At 38.8% G+C, this 14,331-nt stretch overlaps 1 protein-coding gene across 1 annotated transcript in view; it reads left to right on the forward strand.

The window, feature by feature from the left end:
- The window catches only part of strn3 (striatin, calmodulin binding protein 3), a 32,745-nt gene that overhangs the window by 1,963 nt on the left and 16,451 nt on the right, over positions 1 to 14,331 (forward strand). Inside the window, exon 2 of the mRNA XM_080869920.1 lies at positions 12,856 to 12,959. Coding sequence (XP_080726046.1) covers positions 12,856 to 12,959 — 104 coding nt within the window. The remainder of the gene's footprint in view (positions 1 to 12,855; positions 12,960 to 14,331) is intronic.

Consider the following 14,331-nt stretch of genomic DNA (forward strand, 5'->3'; position numbering starts at 1 on the left):
TATGTAATTTAATACTGCTCTGTATGTGTCTCCAATGGTGTAATGGTAAGAGAAAGGGCACAGGTTTGATTTTAGCCGGCAACATAAATCCTCTTTTGGGTTGGGTCAGGAAGAACATCTGACATCAAACGTGGAGCTACCCGCTGTGGCAACTCTTTGTATCAAGCCTTTGTGACAGGAAAGCAGTCGAAAGTAGATTTTTTACATACATTGTTCTATATAAAGCTCTAATACAGGTCGGAATCACCAGACACCCCACGATACAATATTATCACAATACCTCAGTGATGATATGATGATATTGCAATTTTGAACATTTTGTTTGGGATATACTGAGTATTGCCATAACATATATTATGATTTGTGACCTTTTTTGACTGCAAATAATTTCCTCAAAGTTGAACTTTGTTAGTATTTGTTTTTATCCAGTAAAATAAAGTTGTCTCACTTGAGTTATTTATTTATTTATTTATTTATTTGCTGCAAAATGAGAACGTCAATAGCAACACCTGGTATAATTGTTGCTATAAGATGGATTCAGTCTGCTGTCAGTCTGGAATTGAATGGGGACAGGTTGGCAATTACATCTACTGTTTCTGATAATACAGCAGTAAACTGTGATAAATCATTGAAAATCACACCTGTTGCTGTCTACACAGACAGAAATTCATATTTAAATATTACATTTGCGCTCGATAACCTTCCTGTTCTTTTGGAATGTAACCAGAATACAACTAGCTGGCAGCCAGCTGAGTTGAGTTGAGTCGAACTGTGTTCACTGGTAAGGACTCGTTCAGACTCATGGCAACATGTTGGCAATCTGTCTACATTTATAAACTAAACAGCAGCCATTTGCAAACTTACTGAGAGTGACTGCTGTTAGTCCAAGTAAAACTGTGACCTCTTCTTCATAGTATTCCCAAAATATTTTACTTTTATTTAATAAAATACTGATTTTGTCCCTATATCAATATAACCTTGCAATGCAGAATATCACATTACTGTCCTGTATCAATTCTTTCCTCATCCCCAGTAATGTTTAACCTTAAAAATGTAGAACAGTTCAAATAATATGTGATACTTAAAAGTAAAAACCATTCATTGAATAGATGGGTTTTTTTTGTTTGTTTTAAAGTTATAAATAGTTATTACTAAGTACAGCAGAAAGCAGATCTCTCACAGTCAGGCTGCTACAAATCACGCCCATCCAGTTGCAGCTGTGTCACCAAGCCTGTGTTATTTTAAAAAAGCTACCTTAGTTTATGTAATGGTGGACGCTTTTGTGTCTATATCTGTGAAATACCTCTGGGTTTGACCGATTGCCTTGTACTTTGGGACCAGTTAATTAAAAGCCACCATCAATCAAATTTATCACCACTGACCGTCATTGTTTCTTGCAGGCAAGCTCGGAATTGGACTTTGTTCTGTTCTTGTTATTTGTTGAGTTGGTATGTTTATCAGTACCCGAGCGCTCTCCTCGTCCCATTGGCAAAGAGTCAAACTTGTATTGCAGCGTCACTGATGCTGGATGCCTTAAGCGTGACTGTCAGAGCTCCTGATAAGAGTGGATACCAGCTGCTGATAAAGCTTGAGCGGAACAAATAAGTGGAGGTGTGAACTTGGCGTGCAGGAGAAGGGGCCAGTGAGGAATTATTGGACGCTGGTTTATTAATACAAACTGTCAATGAATGAATGTGAGTTAGTATAACCCACAGTCTATGAACTCACAGTGAAAAGAATGAAATGGTGTAGACAGGAGACAAATGTAAAGGAACAAGCGGTAAAGTGTCTCAGTAAGGTGTTAGCCTCACATGTGAACATCACCAGAACATCTTCAGACATTTTTGATCCTCAAAGATGTCTTGTCTTGATTTGGAGTGAGGCTTGCATGGTCCCAAAACATACCAACGGAATGCCTCCCACAGCAAAATCAGAGCTCAGCCCAAATGGCTGAGATTTCATTCATAGTTTCTCCCTGTTCGTATGAATTTGTATGATTAGATGTGGTTGTTTTGAAGTTACTTGTAAGAAGATTAGATTTTAGCCACATTTTTTGTTGTTGTTGTTGTTTTTTAATTTTCTTATTCTCTCATCCAAGCCCGTGTAGGGATGAACTAGGGGTGCAACGATACACAAAATTCACGGTTCGGTTCGGTTCGATACTTTGGTGTCACGGTTCGATATTTTTTCGATACAAAAAAAATGTTCATGCCTTTTTAATTTTTCATTTATTAAAATTATAAATTTATATTTTAACTCAAAAGTACAGTTTTTAAATTTAACCCTAACCCTTGTGCGTGTTTTTTATTTTGACAGCGAATGCGCACCTGCGGACCACTTATGTGCAGCCCTGGTTATATAGTTCGTCATATTGCAGCCACAGAAATTATTTTGTCCATGAAACCATAAAGCTGCACTTTCTTTTTGCCTTATAGTCTGATTTGTCATAACTTCTCCGTTTTGTGGTAAGCTTTTCTTTGGCTGTCACTTCTTCACCCTGACCTGTCTTATTTGGCTCAGCAGAACTAAAATATATATATCCTGCTGCTTTTACACACGCACTCACATAAGCTCAGCGATTCTCTGCGCAATCAACCTCTCACATGTTTAAGCTTGCTGTGGGAGATTTCACTTGTCATGTTTGCATAGTAAGCTAATGATTAATAAGACGATGTCAGAGGAATTGGTGCGCAAATTATCATCACTCACAGATCAGTGCTGTCGCTCTCTATACACAGTTCGCACGATTGCAAAGTGAAAGCAAAAAAACAAGCGCAAATTCAAACGCGATTTCAATATGTCACATATTGACAGTGGCTCACAGATGCCAATGACATAATTACCCAGCTACATTTCTGAAAGAATGCAAAAGCATTGACATATATTTTTCCTTCCTACAAAAGCCCGACGGGCAGGGCAGAGATAGATTTTGGTAGCCCGACTGAAAAAAATCGCTAGCTCCAGGACGTCGGGCTAGCGATATTGCAAGCCCTGTATCTGATTGAGGAATCACTCATCTTTGGAAAAGAGAGTTTATTACAGAGAAATGTCTCTTTCCAAAATAAAAGCTATACTATCCGCTTCTTCTGGGCTATATTCTCAGCAGCATAAGGAGAATCATGTGCTAACAGCTGTCTAAATGACTCGGCTAAAGTTAGTAGCATACTTGTTGTTTTGGTCTTTGCACTAGGATGATGTCGGCGTAAATGTGCAGTCATATTCGTTGTGTTCCCACTAGTGCTTTCAGGTTAATCTCGTTGAAATGACCTTAACGCCACAACACGGCAAATCTCCGTTAACGAGCTACCGCCGATCGCCCCGTGTGTGGGGCTAGACAGCCAACACGTTAACGAGCTAACTGCGCTAACACACTAGCTCCCACCCATGTAATTGAGCATTGCATGGCACATCCAACATACTGTTTTACTTTAGTCCATGACTCGCTTACCTTCAGGGTCATACGTCACATGAAAACCAAAATAATTCCAAACGCCAGATCTGAATGAGGGTGGGGGAGGTCCATGTGTCTTGCTAGCTTGCCCTGCGCTCTTCCTTCTGACTATGCTGTCTGTGTTGAGCGCTCAGTGGATCTGCGCTCGACAGTGCAGCCTAGGCGGAGTAGTCGAACGCAGATTCACTGAGCGCTCAACACAGACAGCATCGTCGGAAGGAAAGTTGATAAAATAAATTACAAATGTTGTATTGTTCGATACATATGCGTACCGAACCGAAAGCACTGTATCGAACGGTTCAATATCGATACGAATATCGTTGCACCCCTAGGATGAACTACAGGATGCACAACCCTTTTGAACAGACAAGTAAAAAAGACAGAATATTTAAAATTTGTGGTCCTGGTTTATTTGACATTTTTCTGTGCTTTGTTTTCTGTCCTTTCATTTGAGCTTGGTGATTGTCAAAACAAGATATCCAGTTAGTTTACATAGCTCACAGAGCACATTGTATGTTAACTGTTCATCTGCATATTAATGCAACTTCTGGGGGCTTATTGCAGATGTTTCTCTGTGTGAAACAACGAAGTTTCGATGGAGCAGCTACAAAGTTTGTTTTTCTTCACGTCAGAGTTTTCTCATCAGGTGGTTTGATAAAAGACTCACTAGCTTTTTCCCAGTAAAAATTTTAATGGTGATTTCAGGAACAGCGCTGCTGTTTTTGGATGTTAGAAACACGTTTTCTTCCATGCTACCTGATTTCACCATCTCTCTCCTGCTGCTGTTGTTATTGGTGGTTTTGTTTAAATCTAGGGCTCTGTGGGCTTAATGACGTCAGACTTCTTACTCACACACTGCTCCTGAATACGTTTGTATTTCAGGTCTGTTTTAGCAGCAAATGTGGATGAAACCCTCACATTTACATCATTTAACACATCGGCGCCTACTGAGATGTGCATTAAAACGAAACATCAAAGCAAAGAATTTATGCCAAGAGTTTCTTTTAAATCGAATTATTCGATGAATCGTTGCAGCCGTAAATGTCAGCATCACAGGTGTGAAATGCCTACATATAGACAACTAAGTTAAATGGGCCAGCCCAGGTCACCAATATGTGATCCAGGTTTTTGAGTCAGGATTTGACCCATTCGCGATCCAAATACTGGATCAGTGCATCAAGATAAAATGCTCCCTGGCAGACAGTTTCACTTGTGGATGTCAGAACTCTGATCCAGTTTGATGTTAGACAAGTCTCAATTCAAGCTATACAGTAACATAAGTGTCTAACTGTGTTCTAAAATCCTGTCTCAATCCACACACAGGCTTTTTAATCCATTATTGGTCTAATTTGCCTAATCTTCACTCTGCTTCAGATTTGTTGGCAACAAACAGAAATGTTTCAGTTTAGTGGCTGTGACTGTTAAAATGGAAGGACTTCCTGTTTTCTCTGTGTTATTTATTCAAATTCATAATGTACTTCATAGTGTACATTGTTAGTGTGAGAACAAAAACCTGTTGGTGTTGTTTCTTTGTGGTAATCACTTGCGTTTTGGTGACATGGATTCAGCAAGTGTGTCTCTGACGTCTTCTCAGGTTCAGTGATGTGATCTAGGGTCGTCAAAAAGAAAAAGATACTCAAATACTATTGACACTAAAAATTGCTCATGATCTTATATGCTCATTTGCAGCAATATTGATACTGACAGTGCTGTCTTCGCCTCCTCCAGATGACACACAGCCACAGTGCTGCCCTCACGAATAGCTAAGGCCGTTTTTGTGCTCGCTGCGTCGCTTGTGTCGCAAGTGTTGTGTGATTTTTATTTATTTTTTTTCTTCTTTCTTCTTCACACAGTGATGACTGATGACACAGTCTCGTGGCATGTCAGCCAGTCAAGCGCCTCTTGATTTTTGTAACTTGGTGTGTATTTGGGGGTGAAAAAAAAGCTAAAAATCGCAAATTATTAGCAATGTATTGGGATAATATTGTAATGTTTGGGTGTGATGAAACAAAGTGTTATGTTAAGTGTTAAAACCCAGATTGAAAGTGAAAAAGTTAACCAGCACCTAGACAGAAACAACAGCATAAAATACCGTCTTTGTTTGTTTGTTTACTTTTAAAAGTAGTATTGAGTATGAGATTTTTTCCTGGATGTCAGTATGGAGCTTGAAATTTTAGTATCATGACAACCCATAGTCCAATTTATGTCCTGTTTTCCTGCATAAACTGGACAGAATTGATAGATTGCGATCTACCTGCAGATGCAGCATAATTTTGTCCTTCCGCAGCTTCCCTTTTGCACTTCCCTTTTTGCATTCTGTTCTGCTCAAGCCCCACAGGGATCTGCATACCAGAACCTCCAAATGTGAAGATATGTGGCAAAGCAAGTTTGGAGTTTGTCTTTATATAGATAACCTGTTCCTAATAATTCAAATAAGCCTACAAAGAACGCTGTTGTGTAAAACAAACTGACATATGTGATAGGGCTGCCACGATTAGTCGACTATTAAAATCGTCGAAGACTAATTTAATAGTCGACGCGTCGTTTGAAGCTTTGTAAGATCCCAAAAGACGCAGGAATAAGTAGTGTAATAACGGACTGAAACAGAAGATGGCAGCACTGCATGTACAAGGATGCCAGCTGCCATGGAGAAGAAGCTGTGTCCCAGAATTCGTAGCGCGGCCCTGCTCAGTTGTCAACAATGGCAGCAGCTAGTTAGTTTTAATATTACTCATATTATTCTTTCTAGGTCACAAAATAAACATTTAACATATTTTCAGGCGAGAATGTAGCTGTGTAAACTTCAAACATCTGCTCAGTTTATCAAGACACCACATATTTTCAAAAGCGCTCCGATGTTTTATGTGGGTAACAGACGTCTCACCAGCTCGATAGCAAGCCGGGGTTCAAGGCTCACTAGAGCCGGTGAGAACACTGGACTCCCGGCAAATCGTTTTCAAGCCCACCGCTGTCTTTCGCTACTCAGGTTAAACATGTAATATAAGTCACCTAGATAACTTAAAAATGGTATTGCTTGGCTTTTTTTTTTTTTTTAGTATTTTATTTATTCCTGAGTAAATCGGTTTGGCTGAGATTAAAGTTATAGTTTTTACACAGCCTAATAAACGTCAAGCAGACAACAGATTATCAGAAGTGTGAGATGCTCGAGAATATACTCCGGTGTCCTGTTATATTTTAGATAGCAAGGAGTTTATTAAACTTCACCGAAACAATCTGCAAATGTCATTAAAATTTAATAAACTCTCATCTTGTCTTTATTTTTAATTAGCACATACCTTAAACACTTCAAGCTGTAAGCTAATGATAGTTATATAAGAGCAGATGCTGCTGGTGCAATAAGCTGTACGTTTTACGTCCAATGGATGCATGATCTGATTAGTCGACTATTCGCAAAAATAATCGGTGACTAGTTGACTATCAAAATAATCGTTTGTGGCAGCCCTAATATGTGAGCTGTTTGCTGCCTTTGTTCTGTGGTTCTGCGACTTTGTAGAACTCAATCTGATCTTTGCTCACAAGACGTTACTAAACCCATGAGTTTTGATCACGATCAGGTCAAAGGTCGTCTTCTTTACCTGGAGAGAGAGTAGCAGTAGTTGGGGCAGGGCAATGGTAACTCCATGTTTTGATATAGAGGACAGGGCTGTAGCAGCCTGGCCTACTGGGACCTGCTCTGACAGCCTGATCCCAGCTGGACACTAAAAGTAGACAAGCCCGAAATAACTGACACATGCGCACACACACACACACACAGACTGAGATCCAAATACCTGTCAGTCATAAACATGATTGAACGATCTGTGACCTTTTTTTTTTTTTTTTTAAACTGTAATATAATTTTTAGTTAAGTTATCATTTATGTTAGAAGAGGCAGGATTGAAGAGTTCCTCTGGTCTTTGACCTGTTCTTGTTTCTCAAAACATTCAGTGAGGATATTTCTGGATCCTGTGGATGTTTTGGTCATTCTCCACAACTTTAAAAGGTTGAGATCTTTTTGGGTTCTGCTTAAAAGTCTTAAAGACAGGTTGTCAGTAAGTGTTCTCACAAAGGAAACAAGTACAAATCTGTGTCTCTCAGTCATACAGTTGTTCAGAAGAATTGCACCGATGCCCCCAACCCCCATGTTCAGACCAGTCTTATCTGTCAGTGTGGCAAATCTGGGTCAATGAGCTCATTTCACACACACGCACACACCTTTGTCATCATCACCCCAGTACTCTGACTTCACCTTGGTCTCTAAGGAGCGTTTGATTCATGCACACCAGGTGCACTGGTTGGAAGGGGTTTTGTGACCTGTACACATCCAGTGAACTGGCCTTGAGGAGCAGCCTTTCTCAGATTAATGTGATCAACAACAAAGACAAACTGCAGGATATTTTCTAATTAGTCTGAAGTCTCTCTGTAAAAATACAAGCAGTGTGAGGGTAATCCTACCTACAACTATGACTGTGGACGTTTCAACAAAAGAAAAAAAAAAATCAGAATCAAAGTCTTATCCAGTTCTGTTCCAGCAAGGAACAATTGCTGGATTTGATAAAATATTGAATTTGTTATTTGGTTAAGTGTATATAGCATTAATTATGAGTATAAGAAGTTAAACCAGTACCTTTTACAAATATGGCAAGGGTAATTGCACAAAAATGGTACAATATGAAATTAGTAGACTGGTCAGTTTTTATATATATACTTTCCTTCCAGCATTGTTGTTCTGATTTTTAATTTTTAAAAATGTTTTAGATATCCAATAGAACAGTTTGGCTTATGAAAGTGGTTAAAAATTTCTGCCTAATCAGCTTACGGTTGCAGCAGCAAACATAGCAGTAATAATTTGTCCATTGATACATTGTGCTTACGTAGACATGATTCTAACCCAGACTGGGGGGGTGTGTGTGTGTGTGTGTGTGTGTGTGTGTGTGTGTTTTCACATTTAAACATTACATCTCAATTTCATAAACCTGGATTCGCTTTTATCTTAACCTTAACCTTCCAGCAGTCATTGCTACACCATACGGACAAAAGGGGCACCTACACAATGCATATTTATATACAGGAGCTGCTCTGCTATGGAAAGCCATGCTATAAAGCTCTGGGCACACAGATTTTGTGCTGATGTTAATGACAGAGGAAGTTTAGAACTCTGCAGTTAGTGAGTCATCAGAGCTCTGATTAATTTTATGCTCTGTGTGCCTGTGCTGTCACACCTTCTTGGCTGAGTTGCTGTAGTTTCTAAATGTTTGCAGCTTGTATGTTGCCACTTACAGATGATTGTGAAATTTCTTCCCTACTAGATGTTTCACAAACTGATTTGTTGTAGTGATGGCATGCAAATTTGATAAGCTCTTTAGAATTACATTCTTTCCTGAATATTTTTAAAAGCAGACTGCATGACTAGGGGCTTTTATACACCTGTGGCAATGGATTAAAAACACCTGAAATCAAAGATTAAGAAAGAGTGGTTCAATCTTGTATAGTGTTGTAAAGATTCTTATTCTATTTACCATTTTTCTCACTCTCCCTCGCCTCACCAGACTTACCTCTTTTGCTTTCTCACCACTGATTGACTCTGGAGTTTGTCCCTTAATTGAACTCACGTGGCACACATAATATAAGGACTGAACTCACTTTAAGCTCCCTCTTTTCACTCCCACATTCGGTGGCAGCTGAGGTGAGTTTGATTTGTTCTTCTAAATTTAAAACTTTATTCTTAAGTTAGTAACTTACAGTCGAACCTTGTTTACTCTTTCAGAGTTTAGCAGTCCACATGTGTCTTCCTTTAAATTATCACCAATTACACTGAAATAAACTCAGATATATGGCAACTAATTGATGGCTGTTTTCTTTGCATTCTGCCCGGATGAGGCCATGGTGATAACAATTTCCACCTTCCTTTGAAAAACCACCTAATTAACATATAGTGTATATGTGAAGCTGTGCAGTGAACACACTGTGACAGTCTGCCTTAAAAAAGAAAATAAGAGCAATTATATTTACACATGCCAAGTGCTGACACTCACTGTCCAAACATGTGGTCTGTGGAGCTCAAATGCGAGCCCAGTGTTGTTGTATCTCCCCAATTATAAATCAAGTGCAGGACTCGAGGCACTTAAATTAGACAAAACACTGCTGCAGAGTTTTCTTTTGGCGGTGTTTTGGCTTGAAATTTTGTCTCTCTGACCCATAAACAAAATGACAGACAGCAAAGAAGCGGTAGCACAGCAAAAAGTGAACCAAGGTGAAGTGAAAGATGGTTAAACTTGTTTTTTTCAAGTGCAGTCAGAGCCTTTGTGTCTAAAAACAAAATAAGCCTTTTTAAAGAAAAACCTGTTCAACGGGCTTAAACGTGTAGAAAGCAATCTTTGCATCGTTGTTCCATTATTCAGTGACAACATGCTTATCAAGATAATGTAAACTGTTTTGAAAAAAACTAAATCAAAGCCTGTCTCTGTGTAGACTCACTACTAGCATAATGTTCCACATCATAGCACAGCAGAGATCCACATCAGATACAAACAGGTGTTGACAGACAGACAATAAAGAGAACCAACATGATTGTTAAGTTCAGGATAAGAAGTATGGCTAATGTAGCTATGGCTACAAACCCCTACTTGTAGCCATGAAGTAGCTTTGCTGAGAGATGGACATACATCTATCATATCACTCATGCAACCTCTGAAAGTTAAGGGAAACCCTGAATTTAACTGCAAGTTCTTAATTTCCTATTGAATATGTATTAGGGTTGTGTCACAATATATTTATACCTGTTATATAGAATAGAGAATGTGCATCTTCTTTTTGTTTTCATATTTTAATTGATATTTTATAGGGTTGGGGTTTGCAGTGTTTTGTGTTGTTTCACTTTAAATTTGTTTAAAAGGAAAAAGCTGAGAATTTAAATAGCTAAAAGTTGAAATGTAAATAGTTGTTTTTTGTATTATATGATTTATTTATTCACTCCACATTTTATGTGGAGTGAATAAATAAAAGTATATTTGCGTTGGGCCCTAGAGACAAAGCACGTACGAACTCCAAAACACGTGCAAACCCCGAAGCACGTCCAAAACACAACAGAAGTGCTCCAGGATGCTAGGAGCAGTGTTGAGCTTTTGTTACCTAGTGGCTACACAAGCCAGGAAGTACCAACGACCACGTAAATTAACTTTTTTTTAAAAATTATTTGAATATATATGAGTGCTTGTGTATAAATACACAAACAATACACATATGCTTTCAATTGTGTAATTTAAGTGAACTAGGTAGCTCTGTTTTGGAAGTTCAGTTAATGCTAGAAATGTGTTTTGGAATTTGTACGTGGTTTTTGGAGTTTGTACGTGCTTTGTCTGTAGGGGCCATCGCAGGGCTGTGCGATATGACCAAAATCTCATATCCCGATATAAGAATTTTATCGTCCCGATAACGATATAAATCACAAAAATGTAACATTTTCTGTAAATTCTGTGAATCTCAGGCAGCTCGACTTGCGGGAAGTGTTTCCAGCTGCGCGTCATGTAGCTGGAGTTGAGTGTTTTAACAGATACATGAAACGATACATTTTTAGACATAAGTTGTAACGGCCGCCGTTTTCTTTGTATTTATTACACAGCGTGCTGCGGGGAAAAGCCTGTTCTAACGTTTGAGTCTAAGGTTTATTTTTTAGCACCTGGCGGTTCTTTTTTACTTCTCATCTGTAAATAATCTGCTCTTTCACGTGATTCAGTTTATTTTGAAAAGTCTCAACAGGATCTTGAGCTTTATTGTGAAAGGTTTATGTGGAACATAAACAAGCGGACACGTGATGGTGTTACCGTCGTTGTTGCTAACGACAACGCATAAAGACAGGCGCTTGTCCGTCCGTAGTGTGGTTATATTGAATATAAGAGAAAGAGAGAACTTTAAGAAATTAATATAGCCACTACAGTGACCATCAAAACGGTGAAAAAATATTGCTGTAAACAGTTTATTTTGCGACACCACGAAACAAACGATAGCGTAAAATGAAACGATAGACGTTTTTATATCGTCATCCGATATATATCGTTATATCGAACAGCCCTAGGCCACCGTATTTTTTATTTTTTTTTAAACCACGTGGTTTTTTTTGTTTGTTTTTTTTGTTTTTACATTAGTAATTCCTTTTGTGCATAATTTTATATTGTTGTTAATAATAAATTAATTAAAGCAACAAAACAACCTGAAGAGCCGGTTGGCAGCCGAAAGAGCCGGTTCTCTGAAAAGAGCCAGAAATCCCATCACTAGTTGACAAGTAGTCCTGAAGAGTGAAAATGGATGATACAAGCAGTCTGTCTTATGCTCTTTAACATGCCAAAAGCTGAAGTGAAACTGAGCGTTAAAAACAATGAAAAGTGTCCACCATAACCAGTGTCTGCACTTTTCATACCGTGTTTTATGATCTTTAGGGTTTCTTTTTCCTCATTTCATCCAGTCAGGGTGAACTCTGCTGTCGCTTTTTCCAACATTATAGTTTGGGATTTTCAGAGGACTGCATGGGAACAAGTTTGCCGGGACTGAAAAACCCCTTTTGGTAGTTCCCTACAGGCAAATACATATGTAAATGGAAATAAATGTACTAGCATAAATTAAGCAGAAGGCAGCGACACACTTCTCCTATTTCAGAGTTCACCAGGAACAGAAGAAGCACACTGTGCCGTTCTTGTAACGCTGCGTGCATGCATTCACAGCTTATACCATCTAACACACTCTCACGCACATATTCTGGTATGTCAGAGTGATCTCGGGGGTTGCCGTGGAGCTGTGGCTGTCAGTCATAGAGCTGGCCAATCATAGCGAGGCTGAAATAGTGTGGTTTGTTATGTAATCTTCTTTCTCACATCCCAGTTTACCCCTGACCACTCTCTCCTTCCCACTCTGGCTGTCTCTTTCAATCTGGGGGAGGACCTTTGGTTTTCCTGTTACCAGGCCATGTCAATATGGGCACGCTGGCAGAGAACACTGTGTATAAATGGCTCTTGGGACCTATTAGTGTTGGGTTTCAAGAGCAGCTGCTGGACTGACTGACAGACAGGTGTGGTTAGTGAGACAGGAAGCATTGCTTTCTGACAGGTGAGAGGACTTCACTGGTCAAAAAGAGTCCAGAGTCTAGTAATTCCAATTGATCATCATCTTTCTTTCTTGTCTTTGAGTTTCCACGCAAAACAAAAGAAATATTCTAATATGTGGGTAAATTTGCAGTACAGTGCGGGTTTATGGTCAGATTATGAATCATCACTGAAATTCCATTAAAGAAGAGATTTTTATTACGTACTGACATGTTTCATCCTGTAATTAAAGGTTTTTAAACATTTTAAATGAATAATTATACTGTAAACTGAACTCCTCATTAATGCTTTGTTTGTATGTTTCTCCAGGCGAGGATAGCCTTCTTGCAGGGGGAGAGGAAGGGCCAGGAAAACCTGAAGCATGACCTGGTTAGAAGAATAAAAATGTTAGAATATGCATTAAAGCAGGAAAGGTAAGACACAGAATCTTCATAATATATTAGAGGGTCTCTTTACCTTACAATATAACATGTCTTGAGGTGAATTGTGTTGTTGTTAACTGGTGCTGTGTAAATAAAATTCAGTTGAATTGCTGGTGATCCGTAGGGGTTAAACTGGACTTCACACTGAAGGCTACCAACTATAACTTTAGATCACTGCTGATCTTTAAAAAAAAATCCCGTTAGATCTTTAATTTCCTTATTTTCAGTGCCATGAAAAAATATTTGCTGCCTTTTTTATTTCTTAGTGAGTTTTTTTTCCTCGTTTGTCAAACTTAAATGTTTCAGAAGATCAAACAAATTGTTATACCAGACAAAGATAATCCAAGTATGTACAATATACAGTTTTGTCACAAAGTTGACCTGTTTGAAAAAGTATTTGCCTCCCTTGTTAAATCATAAAGTAACAGAGATTAACCGCATTTTTTGGAAATCTGCGTTTGATTTCACTAGCCACATCCAGGCTCCAAGAGGGCAACAACACTCCTGCAGGAAGCTGCTAAAGAACCCAGAACAACTCCAGGTCTTACTTGCCACAGTTAAAATCAGTGTCCAGGTTTCAGTAATAAAAAAGAGACTGGGTAAAAATTGCACCCATAGAAGAGTTCCAAGGAGAAAACCACTGCTGGCCAAAAAGAACACAAAGGCTCGTCTCACATGTGCGAAAAGCATCTTGATGATTCTCAAGACTTTTGGGAAAATACTCTGTGGACTGATGAGACAAAATTTGAACTTTTTTGAAGGTTTGTGTCCTGTTACATCTGCTGTAAAACTCACGCAGCATGTCATAAATCATCAACAGTCAAACATGGTAGTGTGATTGTCTGAGGCTGCTTTACTGCTTCAGAATCATGAAAAGTGCTCTGTACCAGAAAATCCTGGTTTCCAGCCATCAATTCATCCCACTTGGCTTATGCGATGATCCAAAAACACACACGCAAGCCCACCTCTGAATGACTTTATAAAAACAAGAAAACAAACAAACCCATAAATAAAATCAAAGTTTTTGAGCGGACTACTCCGGATTTAAATCTGATTTGCTAAATAAGTCATTCATGCTAGAAAACCCTCCAATGTGACTGAATTTAAACAACTCTGCTAAAAAATAGTGGACCAAAATTCCTCCACAGTGGGAAGGATCCATTGCCAGTTTTTGCTGCTAAGGGTTGCACAACCAATTATTAGGGTTTTTTCTTTTTTAAATATATAATTTTTTGCCTTTTAACTGGCTTTATTGGATAGAAACAGCAAACATCGACAGGAAAGTGGAGGGAAAGAGAGAGGGAAAGACATGCGGCAAAGGGGAACAGGTCGGACTTGAACCTGGGCCGGCCACTTTCAGCCA

This window comes from Rhamphochromis sp. 'chilingali', assembly GCF_963969265.1.
Source record: "Rhamphochromis sp. 'chilingali' genome assembly, chromosome: 21".
Classification (NCBI taxonomy): domain Eukaryota; kingdom Metazoa; phylum Chordata; class Actinopteri; order Cichliformes; family Cichlidae; genus Rhamphochromis; species Rhamphochromis sp. 'chilingali'.